This window comes from Odocoileus virginianus, chromosome 4, assembly GCF_023699985.2.
Source record: "Odocoileus virginianus isolate 20LAN1187 ecotype Illinois chromosome 4, Ovbor_1.2, whole genome shotgun sequence".
Lineage (NCBI taxonomy): Eukaryota > Metazoa > Chordata > Mammalia > Artiodactyla > Cervidae > Odocoileus > Odocoileus virginianus.
In genome coordinates, this window is record NC_069677.1 from 13,177,815 (window position 1) to 13,204,408 (window position 26,594).

Sequence of the window (26,594 nt, forward strand, 5' to 3'; positions counted from 1 at the left end):
TTCCCTTATAGGTTATTATAGACTATTAAGTGGAGTTCCCTGTGCTCTACAATAGGTCCTCTATTTTATATACAGTTGTGTTAATCCCAAACTAATTTATCCCTCCCCCATCTTTCCCCCCGTGGATACTGTAAATTTGTTTTCTATGTCTACAAGTCTGTTTGTTTTGTAAATAAGTTCATTTGTATCCTTTTTTTGATTCTATGTATAAGTGATATCATATATTTGTCTTTCTAACTGACTTCACTTAGAATGATAACCTCCAGTTTCATCCATGTTGCTGCAAATGGCATTCTCTTTTTAACAGGTGAGTAATATTCCATTGTATATATATACCACATCTTCCATTCATCTGTTGATGGACATGTAAGTTGCCTCCATGTCTTGGCTACTGTAATTAGTGTGGCTATGAACACTGGGGTGCATATATCATTTTGAATTGCATTTTTTTTCTGGATATATGCCCAGTAGAAGAATTGCTGGATCATATGGTAGCTGTTTTTTAGTTTTTAAAAGAACCTTTGTAGTATTCTCCACAATGGTTGCACCAATTTACATTCCCACCAACAGTCTAGAAGGGTTCCCTTTTCTTCATACCCTCTCCAGCATTTATTATTTGTAGACTTTGGTGATGACCATTCTGACTGATGTGAGGTGATACCCCATTGTAGTTTTGATTTGCATTTCTCTAATAATTAGCAATGTTGACCATCATTTCATGTGCCTTTTGGCCATCTGTATGTCTTATTCAGAGAAATGTCTATTTAGATCTTCTGTGCATTTTTTTTTGATTGAGTTGTTTGTTTGATTTTGAGTTGTATGAGTTGTTTGTATATATTTGAAAATTAATCTAAAACAAAAAGACAACCTACAGAATGGGAAAAAATACTTGCAAATGATGTAACCTGTTAGAGTGTCCTTAAATGAAAACCAATGACCAATTGGACATCCACATGCATCCACATGCAAAAAAATGAACAAACCATATATTCTTTACAAAAATCCTTTATATGGAAAACTATAAAACTCCTAGCAGAGGGGGAAATCTAGATGGGTTTGATGATACATGAAAGAAATAATTGATAAGCTGGACGTCATTAAAATTAAAAACTTTTGCTCCACAAAGGTACTTTCAAGAGAATGAAAAGACAACCACAAACTGGGGAAAAAAATATTTGTAAAACTCACATCTAATAAAGGACTGTTATCTAAAATATACCCCCCCCCAAAAAAATCTTAAGACTCAATAAGAGAACAAGCAACCTGCTTAAAATAGGAGCAAAAGATCTGAAGAGACACTTCACCAAAGATAAACACTTGGTAAATGAAAACATGAAAAGATGCTCAACGTCTTGTCATTGGGGAAATACAAATTAAAATGAAACACCACTACACGCCTACTAGAATGGCCAAAATCCAAAATACTTGACACCACCAAATGCTGCCTAGGATATGGCATAACAGGAACTCTCATTCTCTGCTAGTGGGAGTGCAAAATGGTACAGTAACTTGGGAAGACATTTTAGAAGTTTCTTACAAAAAGATACTCTTACCATATGATCTAGCAATTGCACTCCTTGGTATTTACCCAAATGAACTGAAAACTTAATGTCCACATAAACACCTGTACACGTCTTTATTCGTAATTGCCAAAATTTAGAAGCAATAAAGATGTTCTTTGGTAGGTGAATGGAGAAATAAACTGTTACACCAGACAATGGAATATTATTCAGCACTAAAAATAAACAAGCTATCAAGCTATGAAAAGACATAGAGGAAACTTAAATGCATATTACTAACTGAAATAAGTCAATCTGAAAAAGCTACATTGAATGAACTCTATGATGCCCTGAGATGTAATGGAAAAACCTGAATGAACTTTTTGGCCAACCTAATACATGCCATTCTGAAATAGGCAAAACTAGGGAGACAGTAAAAATTATCAATGGCTGCCAGGGGTTACCGGGAAGGGAAGCTGAAGAGGCAGAACAGGATATTCAGGGCAGCAGCATTATCCTGTATTGTACTATGATACATTCATCATTATACATTTGTCCAAACCCATAGAATGTAAACCACCAAGAGTGAATCCTAATGTAAACTATGGACTTTGGAGGATAATGATGTGTCAAGATAGATTCACTGATTGTAACAAATGTAGTTGGTGGGGGTGGGGCACTCTCAGGATATTGATACTCGGAGAAACTGGGATGGGGGTGGTGTGCAGGCAGGGAGTATATGGGAACTCTGTACTTTCCGCTCAGTTTTACTGGGAACCTAAGTGAAATCTATTAAAAATGACAACTCAGTGTTCAAGCATTTTATTAAATCATTTGAGGAATCTCCACATTGTTGCACATACCAGATTGTATACAATTGTAAGGGCATATCACTTGTTCACAAAGATACAGCTGAGCAGTAAGTTGGCAAGTCTAATAAGCTACCTTTAGTAAACTAAAATTTCAAGAACATTCCAGAGGAAACACAATAAAGGTCATGCAAGTTTTAGAATAGTGAATCATGACAAAGCTCACTCATTTTATCCTTTTACCTTCAAAATACATGTGACATCTAAAACCAGAAAAAATCTGACCAGCTGGTTGGCATTAGTCAGATATCAATTTCTTTCAGGAATATTAAGCCCCTTACCACATAATGACTTGTTTGATTGTAAATAACTTAAACCTAACTACAGAAAAATTTTCTGAAGAAATTTACTGCTGTAAAATGTATACCCGTTATTCATAATATGCCTTGAAGTCACTGAACTTTCATTAAAATGACAAAGCGTGATACTCAAACCAGGAATCCCAACTCTGACCTTTTCACTTACACTAAGTATCAGTTCAAGATAAACACTGGAAGACTGAAACAGACTGAATAGTCAAACAAATCAGTGAGGCTGTATTAAACTAGATCTATTTTAATTTACATAAATGACACTAAGTTTAAGAATTTTAAGATTACCCTATGAACTTTTTTTAGGTGACAGTAAGTATTGAACTGCCTTAGAACAAACAGCTGATTATCAGGTTTATAATAAAAATGGCTGAGTAGAAAATAAAGTCCTAACTGATGTGGTCTCAAACTTACTTGTTCATGTCTACATTTAACTTATAACCACCAAATACTAATGGTTGGGGAGATGTGATCAAAGACCCTTTAGCAAACTTTACCTCCCCCTACCCTGCAGTCCCCCCTCCCCCCAAACTCTTGTACAAGTTTCTACTGCTTTAAGCTAAAAGGTTAATTCTGGATTCAAACTTGTGTAAACTAAGTTTATAGGAGATAACATGCAAATAAGGGGGTGAAGTTAAATTCATTTGACAACAGCAAACATTATAAATGTCTGCTACTATCCTGCCTAACAGAAGACCTGGAGAAACCACAGATATAACAAAATACAACATTAGGTTTAAAAACAAAGAACTTTGAAGGAAATAATTTTATTTTACAGTGGTTGAAGTTATCCACCAAATGCTTAATGACCACAAAATGTTTCTGCAACTAAAACTAAAAGAGAATTATAGGGAGCTGGGAATACATGTTAGATACTAACGATCTTCAAGCTTTGAAGATGTCATTGCATGAAGAAAATTATGGGAAACACTGTTCCCGATAATTACGTACACCCTTAGTGTAACATATGGAGATCACTGTCTCCGATATAGACACTGTGGTAGGCAAAAACTACCATGTTCTTTATACATTATGGAAGACACTGCTCCCGATAATGTGAGTTAGGTTTGTGACAAAGGTACTGGAAATTTTGCAAAATTCAAATTGAAGTTACATCTTGGATAAATTGAACTGTAAAATTTTCCATTTATGAATATAATCACAGCTTTTAAGTGACATTAACTTATAACTTGGTCACAATTCACTGCATTTAGAAGAACTGCCATTTTTAATCTGGTTAGCTAAACTTGATTAGCAACCACTAATTAAATTTAATTCTCAAGACTGAGTTTTATAATTTTATTTGGCTTGTGGTTGTCTTCTAACACCCTTAAGTGTTGACCACAAGTGCAAAACTTCCAGTATCTGTTGGGTTTTATTAGCAGATGCTGCTTTTATTTAAAAAAAAAAAAAAACGACAGTATAACTGTCATAATTATGGAAGGCACTGCTTCCGATAATTATCTTCTATAAAAAAAAAAACAAACCACCATTTATAGTGAACTCTGTCACTGATAAATAAATAAATATCTCAGTGCCAAAATGACAGGAAGCTTTTCCAAAAAATTAACACTTTGGCCAAAATTTGGCAGTGTGTTCTCTAAAGTCTGACAAACTGAGTTTGAAATTAAACACCTAAAACCTGGTTCTCTTTCAAAATACCTTGGAATAAGTGAAAACAAAAAACTAACGAAGGTTTATGGGACAAGGGACAGAGGAAAAGAAAATATACTAGGTCTTTGGCTTTCTGGTCTCTTTTCATAGATAATCTTAAGGTTGCCACATTAAGGCCTTACTCCTGTGATAAACAGTTGAACCTCATTTTATGCAGCTGAAGGCCCTCTATTTCAGACCTCATTGGCAAGAAAACATGTCCCATCTCTTCTGAAAGTGAACTGTTCCACTTTCAGAGGTGGAAACAAGCTAAATCCTTACAGAAGACAGAGACCCCACGTGGAGAGTAAAGCCTTACAGCCTGGTATCTGTCTAGCATCAAATGAAGATGGAGGATCACTCTAAGCCACCACCTATCACCTTCCTCCAGCTCAAAAGATAACCAGCTCACGTCCTTAGGATTTAGACCAATAGTTCAAATAACTGGTTCTGACTTTTTCAGAACTATGACAGGAAAGAGGCAGTTACCATTACAAAGCACTAAAAATTCTAGAGATAATCAGAGAAAATATTCTATTGTGAACATTTTTAAAAATTATTCAATTTAACTTGAAATGCAAGTACCTACCCTGTATTAAAAGCTACTGCCTAAAAGACCAACATCTAGTAGTACCAAGATTGGGTAGAATTTTAATATTAGCTTTTTAGCCCTACTGAAAATTTAGCATAACCAATACAAGTCTAGAAACCACACTACCCTGATGTTTTCGTATAAGTTACGGGTGTCACATTTAAAATTCGTTGTCAATGTCCCAAATGTCCCCAGAGAGGGCATTTGCAGCTCCCTGAATAGTCCAAGTTGCTAGAGCCAACTGGTTTTCCAACAGTGTTTGATTAAAAGCATCACTATTTTTCTTACGCAGCTTCAAGTGCTCCAGCAAAGCTGACAGAGTGTGAGAGCCAGCGCCCCAGAAGATGTGTCGGAAAGGAAACTCTCTTGGAGATACATAGGGTGAGAGGAAGTGATATTCCACCTACGAAAACAAAACATAGACCTTACTCAATGCTACAACTTTTGTCGTGAGCAAATGATCTGATATAGTAAAACAACCATCATTCTCTCACTTCTATGTTTAAATTTCCCTGAATTTTAAGAATGTCGAGAACCAAGCTACTAATCTTCTAATGTTAAAACTGTAAGGAAAGCTGTCAATTCCTTTGTAAACTCTAACTGCACTGGGTTGCTTTTTGTTTGTTTTTTGGTTGGAGCCTACATACGGAAGCTTTATAAGTTTTTCCACTGTAATAAAGCAGCTAGGGGCTGAATTAAACAGAAATATAGAGAAAATGACAGATGAAAATCATTAATGATCCTTTCTTTAAAATGGTTTTAAGGCTAAAAAAACTAATATTAGGTCAAATGTCTTCTGTATTTTCAGTTTAGATATACTAACTTTAGATCTTTTTAAAATCTGTGCTGAATTCTAAAGTGGGAAAGTATTCCAGGCTCCTAGAATTATAAAATCTACTTTTTAGAAACACAAGAGTTACCAATTAGAAATGAACAAACTTGAATTCCTCCTTTTCTAAGGATTACATACTTTCATGATACGGTCATTGATTTCCCTCATCACAGATCTGTCTGTTTTCTCAGCATTCTTATAATCCGTTGTTAGTCTAGATGTAGCACGGAAGAAGTCTCCACGAGCAGAATACAGCCACTGAATATTCAGACCCATATCCTGAAACAGAAAGATATGAAAGTCACTATTAGACATTATATTTCTAAGGGTGTTATTCTACATACCTTTCAAATTTAGGTGTATTAACTGAAATGATTCTGATAAAAGGGGGTGAGGCTCACAAACAAGCTCAAGTCAGCTAGCTATAAGCATCCTGTATAGAAGGTTCCAGGCTCTATAAACTAAGTAACGTACTCATATTTAAGCTCAGCAAATAGTACTATTATCCATTCTTACGTCCCAGTTTCTGATCAGTTAGAATTAGTTTCAAGTTTCAAGAAAGCCAATCCTTATAATTAAGATTTTGTTATCAGTGATTTACTTTATTTAAGGGATCTGTTGAATTGACATCTGGTACTATAAAATTAATATTAATTTGGTTTTATCAAAAGTTTGAACATTCGACACAAAGGATCAACACTAAATAAACCCACTGGCTATGTTCCTCTCTCCACCCATGTGATCTCTGAAAAGTATTTGTGACCCAAACTCAAAAGTTCATAGTTGAGATCTTCATATGGTTTACACCCAGCCTCTTTATGGGGCACTAGGAATACATGAATGAGAATTGTTTCAGATGAATGAAATAACACTGTTGTAGATTCTGACATACCTGCTGTGGTCTGTCCTATGTACTGCAGTCTCTGAGCTTCCTCTCAAGTGAGTTATGGATTCTACGCAAAATTATACTTCAGTGCACTTTAAAACATACTTTGGCTACCTGTCCTGCTCCCCAGGAATAGCTAAACAGTATTCTTCAAACTGTTTAATACTTTACCAGTAGGAACCTGATTTAATTAGTGCTTACCCTTATGTCTGCTCTGAATAGGTTCATTTCCTTCACAAACTTAAGTATTTCATCATTATACATCTCATAGTTCAGGTTCAGCTCAACATCATGGGTAAGTTTAATCACAAGCTGACCAGCCACTTCCGCTGCTGCCCGCGCCACTCTGTTCAACTGAGGGACTTCTCCGCCCAACGTCTCATAGGTGTCCATGGGGGTGCCCAGATAAGGGTAATCTGTGTCCTGGAGAACAAAGGTGAGTTATAAGACTAGGGCTTCACATTCTAGTTTCCCCCATCAAGGTAACAGTTACTATAATTCTTCCTTGGCTTCTAATATAGTCCTACTCCAACTTTATCTCCTATTCACTACTTTAAGAAGATACTGCTTTTTTTTACTTGTTCCTCTGAACCTAACCTACTCCTGGAAAGATTTTACTTTCTCCTAAGCTGTACTGAATCCCTGTTCTATCACATCACAGACCCTGAACGGATTTGTATCCAGAACAGGTTGTATCCTTGTTCTTGTCTCCCTGAGAAGTTTGGCATGAGGGAAGAGGAGAGCATGCCTGAAATGTACTTTCAATAAACTTTTAGCCAAAAATTTACCTTCTTTCTCATCATGCAGCATTCATCCACTCATGCTACCTTTCTGACGAGACTGTTCAACACACAAGAACTCTCTACTTTCATTGGACAACTTCAGTAACGATTTCTTCAACTCTACCACTGTCCTTGGTGACAATCTCATTGGCAATCCTTTGTTTTGACCTCGGTCCTTAACTTTCATACTGTACATGCTTATCTGTATGTGTTACATACATATCTGTATAAGTATGTGTATTATTTGTATAGGTATTACCTATACCTCTGAACAGCTTTAAAAAAAAAAAAGACTTCTGAAGGTCAACAGAAATCATTCATAAATTTCCTCAACCCTGGGACCTGACACTCAGTTCTTCCTAGCGTACTAAATAGACATCATGACCTAATATTTCAATACCATTCATACTGTTGATCTAGCAGAAGGTTAGGGGAATTCCAGCTATGTTAATCTCTAAATCCACATCTTGCATCACTTCCTCACTTTTTCTGTCCTAATCCCAGGCTAAAACACCCAGTGGGAACAAGTCTAGTAAGGACCTGGCCTCTAATGGCATCAACAATTTGATGCCAAAGTCAACAGTTTCTACCCTGAACCCCTGTACGAACTCTGGGATCTCTTCCCACCTTGGAAGAACCTGCTACAGAGCTGGTTTTTCAACTCCAACACAGAGGCCTTCCTCATTTTTAGTCTGCCTGGTTTTCAGTCTCTTTTAATTGGCTCTTGTACCAAGCCAATCTTGGTTTTCCAACAACTTGGTCAGTTCAAAGTTCTATCCCTTAAAAAGCTCGCCTTTTTTTTTTTTTTTTTTCATGCTTTTATCTATAATCCCTGCCTAAGAGACTAACTAACATCTCGGGACAAACATCTACAATCATATTTCAACAGGCATCAAGAACAGCATTATCCAGTAGAACTTTGTTTGAAGGAAATATTCTATACTTGCACTGTCCAATAGACAGCCTTGTTACTAAAAGCCATCATATATAACTGAAGGAGTTTTAGCAAATAAACTCAATTGCTAACTAAGCTGGGATTAAAATTCTATGTTAAGACTGACAATAAGAAAGATTGCAGTAACTGCACATATATAATTTCTCAATACATACTAAGCATTCTAAGAAAGTTGGTCTCAAAACTGACCAAAGAAGATCTAAGATATAATGCTGTAGCATTCTTCAGACTTACCTCACAAAAACAGAAAGAGACTGCCGGGATGCCAGAATATGCAAGGAAAGGGAAAGCACCATTATCCAAAGAAAGTTTCTTCCTGCAAGAAGGGCCAAAAATGTCTTTAGAAAGTTTTCTAAAGAACCGACTATGCTACATGCACCCCTATCCTACCCTCAAGTAAATTCTTAAACTGAATCTCTCCAGGTACAGGTAAACTCAATGCTAGGTTATGTTTAAACCTCTAATGGATATAGTAGGTGCTATTTATTGAGTGACCCTGCTTTCCTGTTAGCTATTTATTCACTTTTCTCAACTTACACTTTGCTGATCCAGTTGCTATCCCGATACAGAGACAACCCAGTAAGTGGATGTTTCACCTGTAAAATAAATTATGATTAAAATGAACCTTTCTGGATTTATTCATTCAGACTAGTCACTAACATTTTTCTCTATAAACATTTATTTAAAACATTAAATTTTTTATTTTATCTTCTTGAAACAAATTTCTTTAAGACAGTTAAAACAATCCATAATTTCTGAAGTTATTCCTTCTAGGCTTGTGCTGTTAGTTCTTTTAGTCATAAGAAAAAGTTTTCCTTTTTAACATTTTAAAGGGGCTTCACCCAGTTTTAACAGAACTTTCTAGCCTTTATGTTCTGCCAACTATCTTCTTTCTAGTTTCTTCCTTCCAACACATTTTATACTACTGTCAGCCTAACCTGCAAACACATTACTACCCTGCCGGGAGACCCTGTAGTAACTCCCCAGTTTCCCATGGGAGCAAGGTCAAGTTCCTTGACCCTTATTCGTCTCCAGCTTTAATCACTCCAATATATTATATGCTTTTTCCCTGCTCATTCAAAACTACAGTCTTTCACATGTCTGTTTTTATTCAATGAGTATCTCATCATGTCTGTTTTTATTCAATGGGTATTTCATCTGGCCTTATTTAAGTCTCAGGTATGGTTCAAGTTCATTTAAACTTTCTTTAACATTCTGATTCTAGACAACCCTCATAGACATCTACAGTTAAATATAAATGTTTGTCATCCTATTATTTTATCTAACTTTCATTACACTTTCATAATTAAGGATATACTCACATCTTTCATGATTTTCTCAATAAGTGAATACAACAGTGGGCTGGCAGAAACTTTGAAATTGGTAGTACCTGCAAAGAGATTACTTTAACATTGCTCCTCCTTTAGTCAAGCAATTTGCACACTGCTACTTCTACAGCTAAAACTACTTGGCAAACAGGAGGACAATAACCTAGATCAATGGCATATACAACAACTATCCCTCTTTATGAAGTAGACAAAAAAGTGGTTGAGGAGTCAAGCTCTTTAGTGACTGCTAAACACCAAATTTCACTCAACTGAAGCTCTCAGTCCTCGAGTTTGCATATTTAATGTTAATGATTTGTATTTTTGTAACTTTTTGGTTCACCCATGTTAGGGCAGTCATCTATTAGCTATAGCAAGCTTGTTATATTCAATACATTTTGTTGCAAAGGTAAAATAGCAATAATGACTAATAAAATTTAGTTTAATTGTAACTCCTTCCTTTTTCTTCCCCAAGTAGACATTTCATTACTCTCCACTACATCTACTGGCTACATCTGTATTTTTAGTAACACTAGACTCTTTCAGGAGTTTGATTATCTTATATTTCTATCCATGAAGCCACAATCTAGCAACTTGTTAATTAGTCTCCAGAAGTACCATTCTATTGGTATAGTTTATTTCCTCCTGGTCCAAAGTAGATAACTAGTGGTTCTCAAACTTTAATGCGTCATAATCACCTAGAGCACTTGTTAGAACAGTTTGCTAGATGGTATGGTCCAGATTCTGGTTCAAAAGGTCTAGGGTAGGGCCTAAAATTTTGCATTTCTCACAGTGCCCAGGTGATCCTGATGCTGCTGATCAGGGACCACGTAAAGAACCACTGCTCTAGGCAAGGCAATCCACACCCGTATAACTTAATGCACTATTTAAGAGAAAGCTATGTAAATCTTTTGATCTAGCTATGTCCAATGTAGACTGTAAAAAATAACAAGTGCCGCTTTAGAAAGCTTTCGTCTACTATTTTATAAGTAGTTTATAAATTTATCATGAAAAGATACTAAAGAAAAGACACTTACCAACAACAGCTTTATCCAGATTAATATAAGTGAAAGCCTTTAAATGCAATGAGGAAAGGTATCCCTGGAAAAGGAAAAATACGAATGTACTAGTATGTGTTAATCCAGTTATCACTGACAGAGCTATCATTAGGGATTTCTGTTTAAGTTTGGATTTTATTGAAACTAAATATATGAAGGTAAAAAATGATATAAACAAATCTAAAAGAGCATCATTTCTGGAAGACAGCTTAAGCAATTACAAGTGGGAGGCCCATTCTGTGTATGGATGAGATATAGATAATACCTCTAGCCATTCAGTGGCACCAACAGCTCCAAAGTCTCCACCACTCCAGCTGGCAAAGACAATGCTTCTGCTGGGTTTAAACTGACCTAAAAGACAACAAAAAGTTAGTTCTATCTTGGGAAAGGTTACAGGTCAGTAACTGACTTGAGATGCAATCAGAAACTTCAGACTACAGATTCAAAACTATTTCTTTTCCTTTTGAGGCCCCAAGTGAAAAGAACCAAAAGAAGAAATAGAAATAAATTTTAAAAGTAATAGGAGACCATTTGCAAATAAGACCTTAAGTACACAGCAGGGACCAGCTTACTAGACCTCACTCCTACACTCTATTCTTTGAGTCCCATAACTTCCAGACCAAGAGCTATTTGAAATCACAACCGAAGTATCTTTTTTGAAAACAATTTGCCTAGAAGTCACTTAAAATACCAGATTACTTTTAAAACGAATGTTTGAGATAGAATTAAAACTCACAAATTTAAGTTTAGGAAAGAGTGAGTTTTCAGAGAAATTAATGATTAGCTCCTTTGGGGCTTTTATGGGCCACTACCCTCCACTCCACTCCTCCCCCTCCCCTGGGTACATCTTTTTCTGCATTAATTTACTTTTGTATATGAGTTAAGCACTGCAACTTGCCCTAGGACCCAAAGATTCAAGATTGTGATGGGGGTTTGCATGTGTGGGTGGGTTGATATAAGAGTGGCAAGTACCATATGACAAAGGCTTGAAAGTGAGCCTTTCTTACATAAACATATACTATATAATATACTTACAAATCAAATAGTCTATATTTTATATATTATATATTATCATTCTATAATCAAACTATAGAACATAGTACAGAGGTATGACATTGCTTGCTTTCAAACAGATTCCTTAGGGACCATGTTAGATTTGCTGTATCATTCTGGACATGTCAAAGAGAATTTAGGGCCCAATACAATGCTTTCCAGTGTCTCAAAGAAACTCATGAAGACACTGCACAGAAAACTGTTTCAAAGGCAAAAGCAGATACAACAAAAGACAACCTACTTTGTACTTAAGAATTCAGGGTCTAGGGCTTCCCTGGTGGCTCAGTGGTAAAGAATCCGCCTGCCAATGCAGGAGATTTGGGTTCAATCTCTTGTCTAGGAAGCTCCCACATGCTGCAGAGCAAGCTCGTGTGCCACAACTATTGAGCCTGCAATCTAAAGCCCAGGAGCCGCAACTACTGAGCCCATGTGCTGCAGCTACTGAAGCCCCAGGTCCGAGAGCCTGTGCTTGGCAACAAGAGAAGCCAAGGCAATAAGAAGCCTACACACTGCAACAAAGGGTAGCCCCCACTTGTCTCAAATAGAGAAAGCCTGTGCAGCAATGAAGACCCAGCACAGCCAAAAATAAATAAATAAAACAAACTTTAAGGAATTTTATGCAAGAAAGGCTTAAGCCTTTCTCCGATGGTACTTGCCACTCTTATACCAACCCACCCACACATACAAACCCCCATCATATTCTTGAATCTTTGGGTCCTAGGGCCCAGCACAAGTGAACCATAAGAACATAGGCAAAAATGAGCAAAGCATATTATAACATTTAGAAGCACAGTACATAGATGCTCAAGTTCTCAAAATTTGTACTCTACCTTTTAAGACCATATCGGAAAGTATCTGGGCAAGTGTCAATAGCAGACTTGTTCCTACACTGGACTTTGCAGCTCCAGGACCCCAGGCATCCCTCTGGGCCCCTACTACAACATAGCGATCTTAATTAAAAAAAAAAAAAAATTATTCAATCAGCTTTTAAACTGTTTTCTAATAGTGAAGTCTAGAATAAACACATTAGTAGAAGGGTAAAAAATGTAGTCCATGTAGTAAGGGTAAGAGATCCTTACTTCAGATCTGACTTAGGACTCAAGGGATTAAACATTCATATGACAATAATAATCTCCTTTTTCTACATTACCAATTAAGGTTACTCACTGCCTACTTATTTGTGCTCGCTAATTGTCTAGTAAGCACTGAAGTCCAAGGGCTTTCCTTACCAAATGATACGACTATTTGACAGCAAACAGATATAGTGGCAAACTATAGCCTGCGTGCCCATTCACTGATATTGTCCATGGCTGTGTTCACGCTGCAATGGCAGAGTTGAGTTGCAATGGAGACTATTTGGCCTACAACATGTTTATTATTTGCCCCCTTAAGAAATTTGCTTACCTCTGGTCTATTTAATAACTTAAAAAGAGATTTCCTAGGCATAATGGTCAGTTCAACAAGTCAATTTTCTAGGCTGTTATTACCTCCTATTAAAGCTGACACTTACAGTTAGTTCACTTTAGGACAGATATGGTTTAGCATTTCAAGAAACCAAGTGCAGTCAGCTCTCCTGCCCTCCCTCCCTCTGGCCACATCTTTAGTGAGGAAAACCAAACAAAAAGTCCCCAAGGATCTTTACCTGGTTCTTCAAAGCCCTTAATAACTCCAAAGACATTTAAAATTCTTATCTCCTTCAGCACATTGTTCACGCTAAGTTTCACATTCTTATCCTGTGAGGATACCAGCTTACATGAAGAGTCTGTTCCCCAACTACGAGGACAGTCTCCTTCCATATTTCTAGAAGCAGAAAGTAGAGATCAGAGTTCTGAGTTACTGTTAACTTCCTCTAGGTTTACAAAATCAATGACTTTCGAGGTTAAGAGGACAAATAAAGAGAACACACAAAATTACTCACTAGTGACCAAACACTTGTGTTTTACTCCGATCTATAGGCAGTCATTTGAAAATTATGAGTTGCTTCCTAGTTTAATGAATTTTTAATTACCTATCCCACCTGATGTATGTGTTTCTGCCAGAGAATAGTTGTAATTTACATTTTAAATAGACTCCAAGATTGATTAAAAATGAAGTCCTTATCTATAAAGGTGCATTAATACATCCTCGTGTTTCCTAACTCTCCACTAACAAGGCAAGTGAAAGTGAAAAGTGAAAGTGAAAGTCACTCAGTCGCATCCAACTCTTTGAGACCCCATGGACTACACATATACTGTCCATGGAACTCTCCAGGACAGAACACTGGAGTGGGTAGCCTTTCCCTTTCCAGGGGATCTTCCCAACCCAGGGATCAAACCCAGGTCTCCCACATTGCAGGTGGACTCTTTACCAGCTGAGTCACAAGGAAAGCCCAACAAGGCAAGTATACATTCTTATTCCAGTTATGAAAGATGGTAACGATAACCCTATATGCAAAACAGAAAAAGAGACTCAGATGTATAGAACAGACTTGTGGACTCTGGGAGAAGGCGAGGGTGGGATGTTTCAAGAGAACAGCATTGAAACATGTATATTATCTAGGGTGAAACAGATCACCAGCCCAGGTTGGGTGCATGAGACAAGTGCTCGGGCCTGATGCACTGGGAAGACCCAGAGGGATCGGGTGGAGAGGGAGGTGGGAGGGGGAACCAGGATGGGGAATACATGTAAATCCATGGCTAATTCATTTCAATGTATGACAAAAACTACTGTAATGATGTAAAGTGATTAGCCTCCAACTAATAAAAATAAATGGAAAAAAAAAAAAAGAAAGAACACTCTCATGCTGCTATATAGTTAGATTAGATAGCTCCCCCCATCTGATTCCACATGTGTTATCCAAATAATGACTGCTCAAAAAGGGCTTACTTACATAAATAAGTCAAAACATTATTAACTCCCCAATACATAAGAACAAGATAAGGGGTTGGCTTCACAGATTAGGAAAGGCTTGCAGGTAGTAGGAAGAAGTAGCTGATTCCAAGTTTGGTTTTAGTCAAAAAGAATCACCTATTACAAAAACCTCTTAGACACATTATTAATGGTCACATATAGTAGTGGTTAAGTTGCTAAATTGTGTCTGACTCTTGCAACCCCACGGACTGTAGCCTGCCAGGCTCCTCTGTCCATGAGATTCTCCAGGCAAGAATACTGGAGTGGGTTGCCAGTTCCTTCTCCAGGGGATCTTCCCGACCCAGGAATTGAACCCAGGTCTCCTGCATTGCAGGCAGATTCTTTACCGACTGATCTATGAGTCCTTGCATGTAGATGGCTCTTCATTTGATATCAGTAATCCTGCTATCCAATTACGTCAAACAACACCAATGTGGTTAGAGTAACTTATTCTATGTCACATAGCAAATAAATGCTCACATGAATGTTTGAAACTAGACTAACATCCCCTGCCAATACCAGGGGATATATCAAGATCAAGATGAAAATTAATGATGTGTACTGTAACCAGCCTGGTTTCTATTTTTAAACAGGAATACTAGTACAATAGGGAGGATATCCAGAAGGACTAATTATGACTATAAAGCATTTGGGAAACTGTCATGAGAACTGAGGATATTCAATCTATAGACAAGGAAACAAATCCTTCTGTCGCTAAAAAAGAAAATCCAGAACTAATGGATATTCTAGGGAATAAGATTTCAGCCCAATACAAATTCTAACAGATCTTCTCCAATAACTGAATGTTGCCATATGTAACAAAATGTTTTAACCACAGGAAGTACTCAAGCAGAAGATATGCCAACAATATTACACAAGAAATTCACTGGGTGGACTGAACGAGGACTCTTCAAGTTTAATGAATCAAATGTCTATTAAGATCACTTTATAGAGGAAAAATTGCATTTTTATATACATCAAGTTAACAGCTAACCATCCCCCAAACACCCAACATGTGGGAAATTACAGCCAATTGTTTTAAGATTTTATCAAATCAATAGATTATTATTTCCTCCTAATCATAAAACTTGACCCTGAAAGATGGTTTTCAAATAAGAACTTACTGAAATAGCTTTTCTGCACCAGCTCTGGAAATTGTTTGGACAGGTATGTTGGGCAATCCTGATGACTGAGATGGTGGAAACTGAGTGTGATTGAAAGAAGGGAATCCAGGTGTGTAAGGATCACCTGTTCCCAGATGAGCCTAGTAAAACAAAAGAGTAATTATAATTAGCTCACACACTTATTCAAGAAATCCCTGTAAGATTCAAATTCTGTATGAGGCTACAACCTACATTTATAGTCTGAAAGTCTGAGTGGCTCTATAATATATGACTTTTGTTTTTATATGGCATATGTCAAATTCTTAATTCAAGGTACTATTGGTAAAGTATTTTTAGCAATAAGTAATAATTAGGTTTCAAAGTCATGTAATTCATCTTCTCACTTACTGCTAAAATTCTCCAAGGGCAAAAGAAGTATTTAAGGAAGGCACAGTTCTATTGCTATTAATGTAGATAGAACCCAGCAACAATTTGGAGACCCAATAACTTATTTAGTCAAGAAATAAAAACTCACATGTCCAAAAACTGGAAGATTTGCATTAACAATGGGAAAGTTACTATGGTCCATGTATATCAAGACACCAATTGCATTTAAACTTTCAGCATTTGCAACCTAAAGAAAAACACATAAAGCTCAGAAAATGAAGATCTAATCAACAAAAATTAAAAATACATACTGAACTTATACTGAAAGACAAAGGGCTACAGCAGACTACACCAATACTTCCAACATTTCAATAGCTAATATGTATAGGAAAAAATATTTGCCTTAAAATTTAACTTTTTTAAAGAAATTAACTGAAATTTTTAACAAGATAATTGTAGATTTATTTGCAGTTTTAAGAATAACAGAGGTTCACTGTAAACTTTGCCCAGTTTTCTTTTAGTCAAAGTCTGCAGAACTAACAGCCTGAATACTAACATTGATACAGTACAATCTACATATATTATTCAGACTTCCCCAGTTTTACTTGCACTCATTCATGTGTTTATGTGTATTAAGTTCTAAACAACCAATCAAAATACCAAACAATTAGTTTTAACACCACTCCAATGTGGCTGCACAATAAAGCTTAACTAACTCTTAAAGAGAATTCAAAATATAAATAATCAAAACCCATCCAAGACAACCACTGTCTTTCCATTCTAAGCCCTTGTATAGGTGACTTTTAATTTTCCTTTCTATAAAAGTTATACCTGAATCATATACATTTATATATAGAGAGAGTGAGAGAGAATGTGTGTATGTGTATATATACACATAAACCTTGGTTTTATATATATATAAAACTTGATTACACAGACATAATTTACATCTCTTTCACTTAAGCATTTCTCATAACTGCATTTTTACTGGAAAACAATTATTGCAAAGTACTCCAAGTAGATATGCCAGTTTCAGAAGTATCCTATAACTTTAGATAACAGGAACTTATTTGATTTGTATTTTAATAAATTATATTATCAGGTATGAGAGTTTAAGACTGAAGGTTTTGAGAATCTAAGAAAATTAACAACTCATACTCACCTTTTCAGCAAAAGTGATTTTTCCAGCTCTTACAATCACTAAAGATCCATTCACAGGCATATTTAAATCCTCAAAGTCTTGTTTAGTGCCAAAATTAGCATAGACCAGTTTACCCTAGGATAAAGACATTAGATTCAATGAGCATTATGGTCTTAGAACAATGACAGAGTCTGCCACCAAATATTTTACAGGTCAAACCCAAGAGAGGGGAAAAAAAAAGAAGGCTAAGGCCTAGAAAAAGTATATGAGAGTTCTAAAGTCAAAAGCGGTCAGGGGACTTCCCTGGTGGTCCAGTGGCTAAGACTCTGCACTCCCAGGGTTTGATCCCTGATTGGGGAACTAGATCACACATGCCACAACTAAGACCCAGCACAACCAAATAAATTTTTGTTTTTTTTTTTTTTGATTATGACGTGTCTGGACATAGATCTTTTGTTTTTGTTTTGTTTTTTAATTTTTTTGTAAGTCAAATTTTTTTTCATTTATTTTTATTAGTTGGAGGCTAATTAATTACTTTACAATATTGTAGTGGTTTTCGCCATACATTGACATGAATCAGCCATGGATTTACATGTGTTCCCCTTCCCAATCCCCCCTCTCACCTCCCTCCCCATCCCATCCCTCTGGGTCTTCCCAGTGTACCAGCCCCGAGCACTTGTCTCAGGTATCCAACCTGGGCTGGTGATCTGTTTCACCCTTGATAGTATACTTGTTTCAATGCCATTTTCTCAGAACATCCCACCCTCGCCTTCTCCCACAGAGTCCAAAAGTCTGTTCTGTACATCTGTGTCTCTTTTTCTGTTTTGCATATAGGGTTAGCTTTACCATCTTTTTAAACTCCATATATATGCGTTAGTACACAGTATTGGTGTTTATCTTTCTGGCTGGCTTCACTCTGTATAATGGGCTTTTTTTTTTTTTTTTTTGGTTTTATCTTGTTCAGAGTTTTCGCAGTTTCTTGACTCCGCTTGTTAATATCTTTCATCAAACTTAGTAAACAGCCAACCATATTTCTTCAACTGTTTTCATTACCACACGGTTTCTTCTCTATTTCTGGGACTCTAATGGTATGAAAATTAGCTCCTCTTTCTGTTTTACAGGTTCCTGAGGCTCCATTAAATTTTTCTATCTTATTTCTTTCTGTTACTCTCATTGGATACTTTCTACTGATCTATCTTGAAAATTTCTTTTTAAAAAATGTTCAGGGTTAACAGGAGTGAAGTCAAGATTTCTGGTCTCCAATTATTGTATCTTTCATTATCTTATGATACCTTTCATTTAACTAACACTGACTATTTATGTTCATTTACATTGCTTCAGATATTTTGGGGAAAGAGAAAGGATAATAAAATATGCTTAAGCAAAGAGATATCTATCAATAAAAACACTGTAGACTAGCCAAGGCAGAACCAATTACATAATGTTCCTACACTTGAACTGCAGATAACTGAGGACATAGAATTAACTTAAAGTTGTGATAATAAATCCATCCAAAAGTTGTTTTAGAAGAAAATAAACTTGCAGAGATCAACTTTTAGATGTCTATGTAAGCTGTCATCATAATGCTCCTAAACTCTATCAGAGTTCAGATGAACTGAACTGACATTATAAACTGACATTTAACAACCAAATATCTAAACACAGATAGCATTCAGGTGAACCAATTCTCTCCACATTCTTTAACAGAACAACCTACTGAGAGAATTAATTCTTAGGTAGGTTGATAAGGAGTCCAGGGCCCGTGAGGAGGAGAAAGGGGTCTCTTGAGGAGGAGAAAAGGACAAACTTTTTTTTCTACATTCCTTAGTCTTAGTCACATAAAATGTTTTACCCAGAGCTAATGATTACACAACAAAGCTCATTTTGTTCAAGGGTATGTTTTCCCTTAAGCTCTGTATCTTGGTTATCTTGTTATATTAAGACTTATGGGAATGGGTCTGGTAAGACCTTTCTATTGTTAATTTAAGATGTATGCTGTGGAAGTGGGTCTGGTAAACACATATAAGGCCTTGATACCACTAGTATCAGAAGTGAGTGGGGGCGCTCTGTCCCCTTCTGATGTCTATATTAGTAGCTTTGTCTGTCCTTTTTCACTGTCATCAAACTTATGCCACGCAAAAGTTCTTGAGTGATCAAGCCTGGTCCCTAGTCCTAAAGCTAAATCTTCTTCAGAGATCATGACATCGTTCACTGTAAACTATACAAAACACTGGCTTGTGGGTGGCCAGTGAAAGTGATACAGCACAGGCAATCAGGAAGACAGAGAAGAACCATAAAACTTCATTTGGCTCAGAAGACAGTCTTCAGATAAGACTCTGGCATATAAATATGTGGTTTTTAACCTAAAAAACCTAGATAGATCTAGATAGCTGTTTTTCAACTTCTATAGTAGTTTGACCAAATTTGCCTAAATTTTAAAAGATCAAGCATTAAAGCATCAAACTAACATTAGACTCCAGCCAAGATGGTTATTTATATCTGCCTCCACATAAGGGTGAATCTGATACATGGATTCATTCAGTAAATACTAGCATGTGTCAGGCACTGTCCGAGGCTCTGTGACATAGCAGAGAAACTAAGCCCTAGCCCTTTGTGTAGCTTACATTCTAGTGTGGAAACAAGTGAATGATGTCAGGTGCTGTACTTACAGGATAAGGAGAAGGGACTGGAGGAAGGCCATTTTTGATAAGATAATCAAAGAAGACTTCCCTAGGGGGGTAATGCTGGAGAAGAGACTCCAGTGCAATGGGAGAGAAGAAGCCATGCGGATATTTAAGGGAGGAGTGGGACAGACAAAGGCAAAGGCCTTGAGGTGGGAGCGTGTTTGAGTTAGAGTGTTTAAGGAACAGCAGGGAGGCGAGTGGCCACCGCAGAGTGAGTGAAGAGCAAAGCAGAATTACTTAGGGCTTTGCCGACCAAGCTAAAGACTCAGGATTTTAACTGTGGCATAGGAGGGATGAGAACAAAAATATCCCATGACCAGCTACATTTTACAAGTAAACTTATACTAAGAACAGGAAAGACAATAAGTTTTTTAACTATTCAACAGGGGAAAAAGTCTCATGCATGGCTTTGCCTTACTCACAGTAACTGTCGCAGCCTTACTATATGCCACGTAACCCTCAGGATTCTCCACTGAGTACGCCTGACTGCCATCACCACTTGCACTGACTATAGACACCGAGTTTTGAGAACTGCAGGGAAAAAAAAAAAGGTTAACGGAAAATGAAGCTAAGGTATCTTTGAGAAAAAAATTAAATGGATTTAATACATTTAGCATTTGACATGCATTATTTATTTTGAAGGGCTTTGCTATAATTAGGGCTTCCCTGGTGGCTCAGATGGTAAAGAGTCCTCCTGGAATGCAGGGACCCAGGTTCAATCCCTAGATCGGGAAGATCCTACCAGGCAAGATGGTAGGAGTGGCTACCCATTCCAGTATTCTTGCCTGGAGAATTCCATGGACAGAGGAACCTGGCGGGCTACAGTCCACGGGGTCGCAGAGAGTCAGACAATAATTAGCACACCTGAGAATAGCTAATTCTATAAAATGAAGTATCTTTCAACATACCTGCCTTTAACCTGAATCTTAACAAAATGTTCATCACGCCAGACTTTGTTGAGTTTATAGTCATGTAATTTATTTTCAATGAAAAAAGCCAAACTGGTATCTTTTTGAGATCCAGCCTCACGTGGGACGTAAGAATCTTCATTCAGCATCCTGGAGGGGAAAAAACTCACTGTTAAATGAACTAAAGTTTAACTTAAACACTGAACTCAAGTATCAGGAAAGCTGTCTTAAAAGCATAACTCAATAAAATAACTGTGACCCAAAATTCTGGATTAACCAGATAGAGACAAGCTTAGAAGGGGGAAAAAAAAAAAAGCATCTACATTTGAAGGAATTAAACCTCTTTATCTACTATAAAGCCTCATCCCTATATATCTGCTTAGGGTAATTTTAGGGGAAATGAGTAGTTTCCATAAGATCTGCTGTAAGCGAAATGAAAGACAGTGTTGGTGAATTCAAGACATACAGCTTCAATTTCACTTCTTGAAGCATTCTGAATATCCCAGAAGCAAAACTCTTCCTCGTTTTGATTTCTCATGACTCTTTGTAAATATACACATCACATTAGTTATATAGTTTTTTGAGACTATAGCCTCACCTTCACTTTATCCATAATGCCTACTGTACAGTGCACACAAAAATATTCACCAGAAGAAGTAAAAATGCCAAGATTTCTCATTTAAGACCAAAACCATTATTGTCCCATTGAAACTATTCGAGATTAATGAAAGGTAAAAGATGATTTGTTCTTTACAGAGTTAGATATGTGTCCAAAAATCTTAAAAATCTAAAGACAAGGACTCCCCTGCTGGTCCAGTGGTAAAGAATCCACCTGCCAATGCAGGGGACACGAGTTTGATCCCCGGTCTGGGAAGATTCCCCATGCTGTAGGTCAGCTAAGCCCCTGCGCCACAACTGCTGAGCCTGCGCTCTGGAGACTGTGTTCCCCAACAAGAGCAGGCACTGTAACTAGAGAGCAGCCCTTGCTCACTGCCAACTAAAGAAAGCCCATACATGCAGCAAGGAAGCCCAGTGCAGCCAAAAAAAGAAAAATCTAAAGACAGAAACCTTAAGGACACTTCTGAGGGTATGAGTTGAGTAAGAACCAGAAGAAATCAAGAACTACTTGAGATTTGGGCTGTCAGTCCTGAGCTAGAGGATGAAAAAAGCTACTGATCCCTTTAAGGATAGTAGCAGGGTTCAGCATGACTTACAGGGGGATGAGATAGAAAATCAGAGAAGAACAAAGTCTGACAGCAAGCAACAGCCTACAAAGAACCAGATGACAAAAAGACCAAGAGCCTATGAATTTTCTTTAAAAAAAAAAGGGGGGGGGGGCGGGCGGAGAATCTGCCTGCAATGTGGGAGACCGGAGTTCGATCCCTGGGTTGGGAAGATCCCCTGGAGAAAGGAATGGCTGGCTACCCACTCCAGTATTCTTGCCTTGAGAATTCCACGGACAGAGAAGCCTGGTGGGCTACAATCTGTGGGGTCTTAAAGAGTCGGACACAACTGAGCAACTAACACTTTCACTTTCACTACCCTTTAACTGAAAATGTCTCGCCTATTCTAAACAGCTTTTCCTCTAGACTATCACCCTTGTTTTATTCCATTGCACCTAATAGTATTTGTTTAGGCACTGAAGTTGAACTTGTGAGGCAGCTCAGGCTTACTTGATGGCCTTGGCAAAGTCTATGGCATTCAGTTTTTCTGACAATGCTGATTTGAGGTCTGCCCAGAATATGCGAGGTATTCCAGGGAGTTGCTCTTCTGATTCGAAAGTTTCTGTCTCCTCTGGGCATGAAGGCTGTGTTGCTGCCCGTTTCCCACAATCATCTTGTGGTTCCACACGTTTACAATAGCCCAAGTAGCCAATCATAAATCCTAAGGATAAAAAGTTTCAGAGTTGAACTCAACGAATTTCATTTATATTCCGTTCCTGTAAGAATTGTTCATATTTTCAGTTATCCCTTGAAAATACTGGCATTAATTAAACTGTAAGGCGTCTGAAAGTAAATAATGAATCTCAGTTTTGTCTATTTTAAACCATTCAATCTATTATAGAATAATTTCATTTTAAACAGTTAGCTTTTCAAAGCAAAGGTAACTTTTCTTCCCAGAAGCCTTCTGTGAATCCTCAAGTCCAGCATCTGTGCAACAAATATCCTGTGCAAATTTCTAGTGTAACATTTGCACATTACACTAAAATAATTCTTGTGTTGCTCTTCCCCCACCAGGCTAACCTCAAAGGCAGGTGTAAAATCTTAGGCATCATTGTATTCCTAGTATCTTGCACAATGCACTACATAAATGTTTGCTGAGCTGGCTGAACAAACTTCCCAGAGTTGACGACACGGAATTTTTTAAGTTTTGAATGGCTGTTCTTACCAATCAAGAAAAAGATGATTACAGCAATGATCCCATAGCAGATATATCCATTTAACCTTTTCGGTTTTGTGATACTGGTTTGGTTACCCCTCATGTTACTGTCAACATTTTCTTCTTCATCTGCAGCTAATTTCATCTCCACATGACTGTTATCACCATCTACTTGCCGAGCCAGACTAAACCTGGTATATGACAATGGTTCTCCACCAAACTGAGATTTAAAAAAAAAAAAAAAAGCAAGAAAGCATTATGAAGGAGAAGAAAGGGAACTGGGACATTTAAAGGAAGCTTGGTCAGGTGTTATTGGGCCATTATTATGACTTGCTGCACATTCAAGGAAAAAGAAGTTCCCTTTTCAAGCTAGCACTCTTCCCTGTGCCCAGTTCTGTCAACAGCAGAAGAGGGCTGGTTCATACACTGGCCTTCATCTCATTCAGCCTTTTCATTCAGAGTTTCTGTTATCATGTCTACTGATAGACATTTTGACCAGTGCTTTCTTTAGTTTATCTGAACTACCAGACTATCTCTTCACTGTGCCCTGAAACTTCTTACATGACTTTCCATAATTAACTCTACTCAAGACTGAATATAACCTTCCTTTGTGAGACCTATTACACCTCAAGACCACCACTTCAAACATAAATGAGTAACTGATAATTTTGGGTATTTTTTCTTGCTCACTGGGTGAAAACTATCCTCAGATAGTATGCTTCAAATTCTTGCAAACTGGTGACAGAGAAACACATCTTAAAATCTTACCAAGTTAGAGAATGCTGATCTCGCTTGATCCATCATTCTGAACTGCCACACAGAAGAGCCTAAACACAAAGCAGAGAATTAGTATAAGGAGATATCTAACACAGATACCACTGTATTAGACTAGTAAGGACTTTCCATTAAGTATTATATATCAAGTTTACTTTTAAATATATTATCACCTTTCTAGAAAGGATCTTTAACCAAGATAGTTTTACATGACAACTAAATTTAGGGTGATCCTTGATTAGCTCCTGAATTGAAGGAGGGATGAGGTGGGTTGAGGATAACTTGAAGGATATTACTGGAAGAAGTAAGAAATTTGAATACAGACTATATCCTAGACAACAGTTCAGTTCAGTCAGTTGTGTCCGACTCTTTGCAACCCCATGAATCGCAGCACGCCAGGCCTCCCTGTCCATCACCAACTCCCGGAGTTTACTCTAACTCATGCCCATCAAGTCGGTGATGCCATCCAGCCATCTCATCTTCTGTCGTCCCCTTCTCCTCCTGCTCCCAATCCCTTCCAGCATCAGGGTCTTTTCCAATGAGTCAACTCTTCTCATGAGGTGGCCAAAGTATTAAGAGTTTAAGCGTCAGCATCAGTCCTTCCAATGAACACCCAGGACTGATCTCCTTTAGGATGGACTGGCTGGATCTCCCTGCAGTCCAAGGGATTCTCAAGAGTCTTCTCCAACACCACAGTTCAAAAGCATCAATTGTATCAATATTAGATTTAGAATTGTGATGTGGTATTGCATTTTTTGGAGGAGTATGTCTTTGTTTGATTAATGCCAACGATTTTAAGGATCAAGTATTGTGATGTCTGTCACTTACTTATTTTCAAATTGTTCACTTTAACTGAATTTACTAGACAAAGAAAAGGGACAAATACAAGACAATAGACTAGCACCTGGAAAAAAAAAAAAGAAAAAACTAACAAAAGTAAAACTAAGCCAAAGACTGGTTATGATACACAAATAGGTAACAAATCATGCCAATAGAAAAGGAGAGAAAACCTGATCCTTCTGATTAAATAAACAATTTCTAACAAATGATTTGATAGATCTTTGACGCAAAAAGAATAGATAAAAGAAAAGCACAGAATATGCTATTTTACAGATGAAAAGGCCAATTATTTGAGACCTTAAGTGACTTGTTCAAGGCCAAAAACTGATCATCTAAAAATGAGGTCCAACGACTTTCTATAAAACTGGTTTTACAGAGAGCATGTTCTCATCTCCAGAAATTTAAGAAATTACTTTTAAATTTTTTCAAAGCAAACTATGTCTCTGTAACCAAGAGTCTTATGGAAATCTAGATTTTTCTAATTAATTTGGTTAGAGTGCATCTAGACGCTTGAAAGTGATAGTATGTTGAAATGTACAAAAAGACATTTATTTAACACTATTTTAAAGCTTTTCCTCTAAAAGTATACTCATAGCACATTTAACATCCACACAGCAAAAAGCAAGATGTGATATATATGCAGATATACAAACTGGCATTAGAAAAGTCTCCTATCAAACTATTAACAAAAAAAACAGTTTTTAATCCTCAAGCTTTAAAGACCAGAGCCAATAAGCAAAAGTTCGTACTCTTAGAAGCACAATCTCACCCCATCTGGTACAAAAAGTTTATCACTATCACTGCACTCAACTGTATAAACCCAATCACTAGAGCCAGAACTGGAAGGCCCCACCCTGAACCATTTTAATCACCCTTTTCTAGGAAAAAACAGCTTACCAGCTTAATATTCATCTGACTCAGCCACTCCTCAAGGTTTCTAGTTTTAAATGACTAAAGTGACTAAAATGACTAAAATTTAAGACTAAAGTGACAACACATTCAAATAAATGATCTAAATAAAAGGTGTAAATAAACAATGAGGAGATTCAGTGCAAGTCTAAAGAAACAGATATTAATAGTACATGTCATGATTTTGCATAGTTAAAATGTAAGTATATTTTTTACTGAGCAAACAGATATACTGTTTCTATTTCAATCCCCAGACACAAGACTGTAACATAAAAGAAATCAAGTCAGGAAGAAAAAAAAGTGTGACCTAGGTAATTCTCATTTTTTTTTTTAATTAACTTATTTTTTATTGAAGGATAATTGCTTTACAGAGTTTTGCTGTTTTCTGTCAAACCTCAACATGAACCAGCCATTGGTATACATGTATCCCCTCCCTTTTAAAACTCCCTCCCCATCCCACCCCTCTAGGTTGATACAAAGCCCCTGTTTGAGTTTCCTGAGCCATACAGCAAATTCAGGTTGGCTATCTATTTTTCACATGGTAATGTAAGTTTCCATGTTACTCTTTCCATACATCTCACCCTCTCCTCCCCTCTCCACAAGTCCTAAGTCTATTCTCTATGTCTGTTTCTCCATTGTTGCCCTGTAAATAAATTCTTCAGTACCATTTTTCTAGATTCCGTATATATGTGTTAGACTACGGTATTTATCTTTCTCTTTCTGACTCACTTCACTGTGTATAATAGGTTCTAGGTTCATCTACCT

General features: G+C 37.1%; 1 protein-coding gene across 6 annotated transcripts in view; it reads right to left on the minus strand.

Moving 5' to 3' along the window:
* Window positions 1-2,305: 2,305 nt before the first annotated feature.
* The window catches only part of TFRC (transferrin receptor), a 135,839-nt gene continuing 111,550 nt past the window's right edge, over window positions 2,306-26,594 (minus strand). For all 6 annotated transcript variants that reach the window (XM_070466162.1, XM_070466166.1, XM_070466163.1 and 3 more), the window contains 18 exons: window positions 24,075-24,133; window positions 23,316-23,526; window positions 22,601-22,811; window positions 20,928-21,077; window positions 20,442-20,550; window positions 17,357-17,470; window positions 16,343-16,441; window positions 15,829-15,968; window positions 13,458-13,615; window positions 12,646-12,765; window positions 11,028-11,113; window positions 10,742-10,805; window positions 9,702-9,769; window positions 8,917-8,975; window positions 8,614-8,695; window positions 6,844-7,065; window positions 5,895-6,035; window positions 2,306-5,327 (listed from right to left, as the gene is read on the minus strand). In XM_070466162.1, the coding sequence (XP_070322263.1) occupies window positions 5,085-5,327; window positions 5,895-6,035; window positions 6,844-7,065; window positions 8,614-8,695; window positions 8,917-8,975; window positions 9,702-9,769; window positions 10,742-10,805; window positions 11,028-11,113; window positions 12,646-12,765; window positions 13,458-13,615; window positions 15,829-15,968; window positions 16,343-16,441; window positions 17,357-17,470; window positions 20,442-20,550; window positions 20,928-21,077; window positions 22,601-22,811; window positions 23,316-23,526; window positions 24,075-24,133 (2,336 nt within the window). In that variant the 3' untranslated portion in view covers window positions 2,306-5,084. The remainder of the gene's footprint in view (window positions 5,328-5,894; window positions 6,036-6,843; window positions 7,066-8,613; window positions 8,696-8,916; window positions 8,976-9,701; window positions 9,770-10,741; window positions 10,806-11,027; window positions 11,114-12,645; window positions 12,766-13,457; window positions 13,616-15,828; window positions 15,969-16,342; window positions 16,442-17,356; window positions 17,471-20,441; window positions 20,551-20,927; window positions 21,078-22,600; window positions 22,812-23,315; window positions 23,527-24,074; window positions 24,134-26,594) is intronic.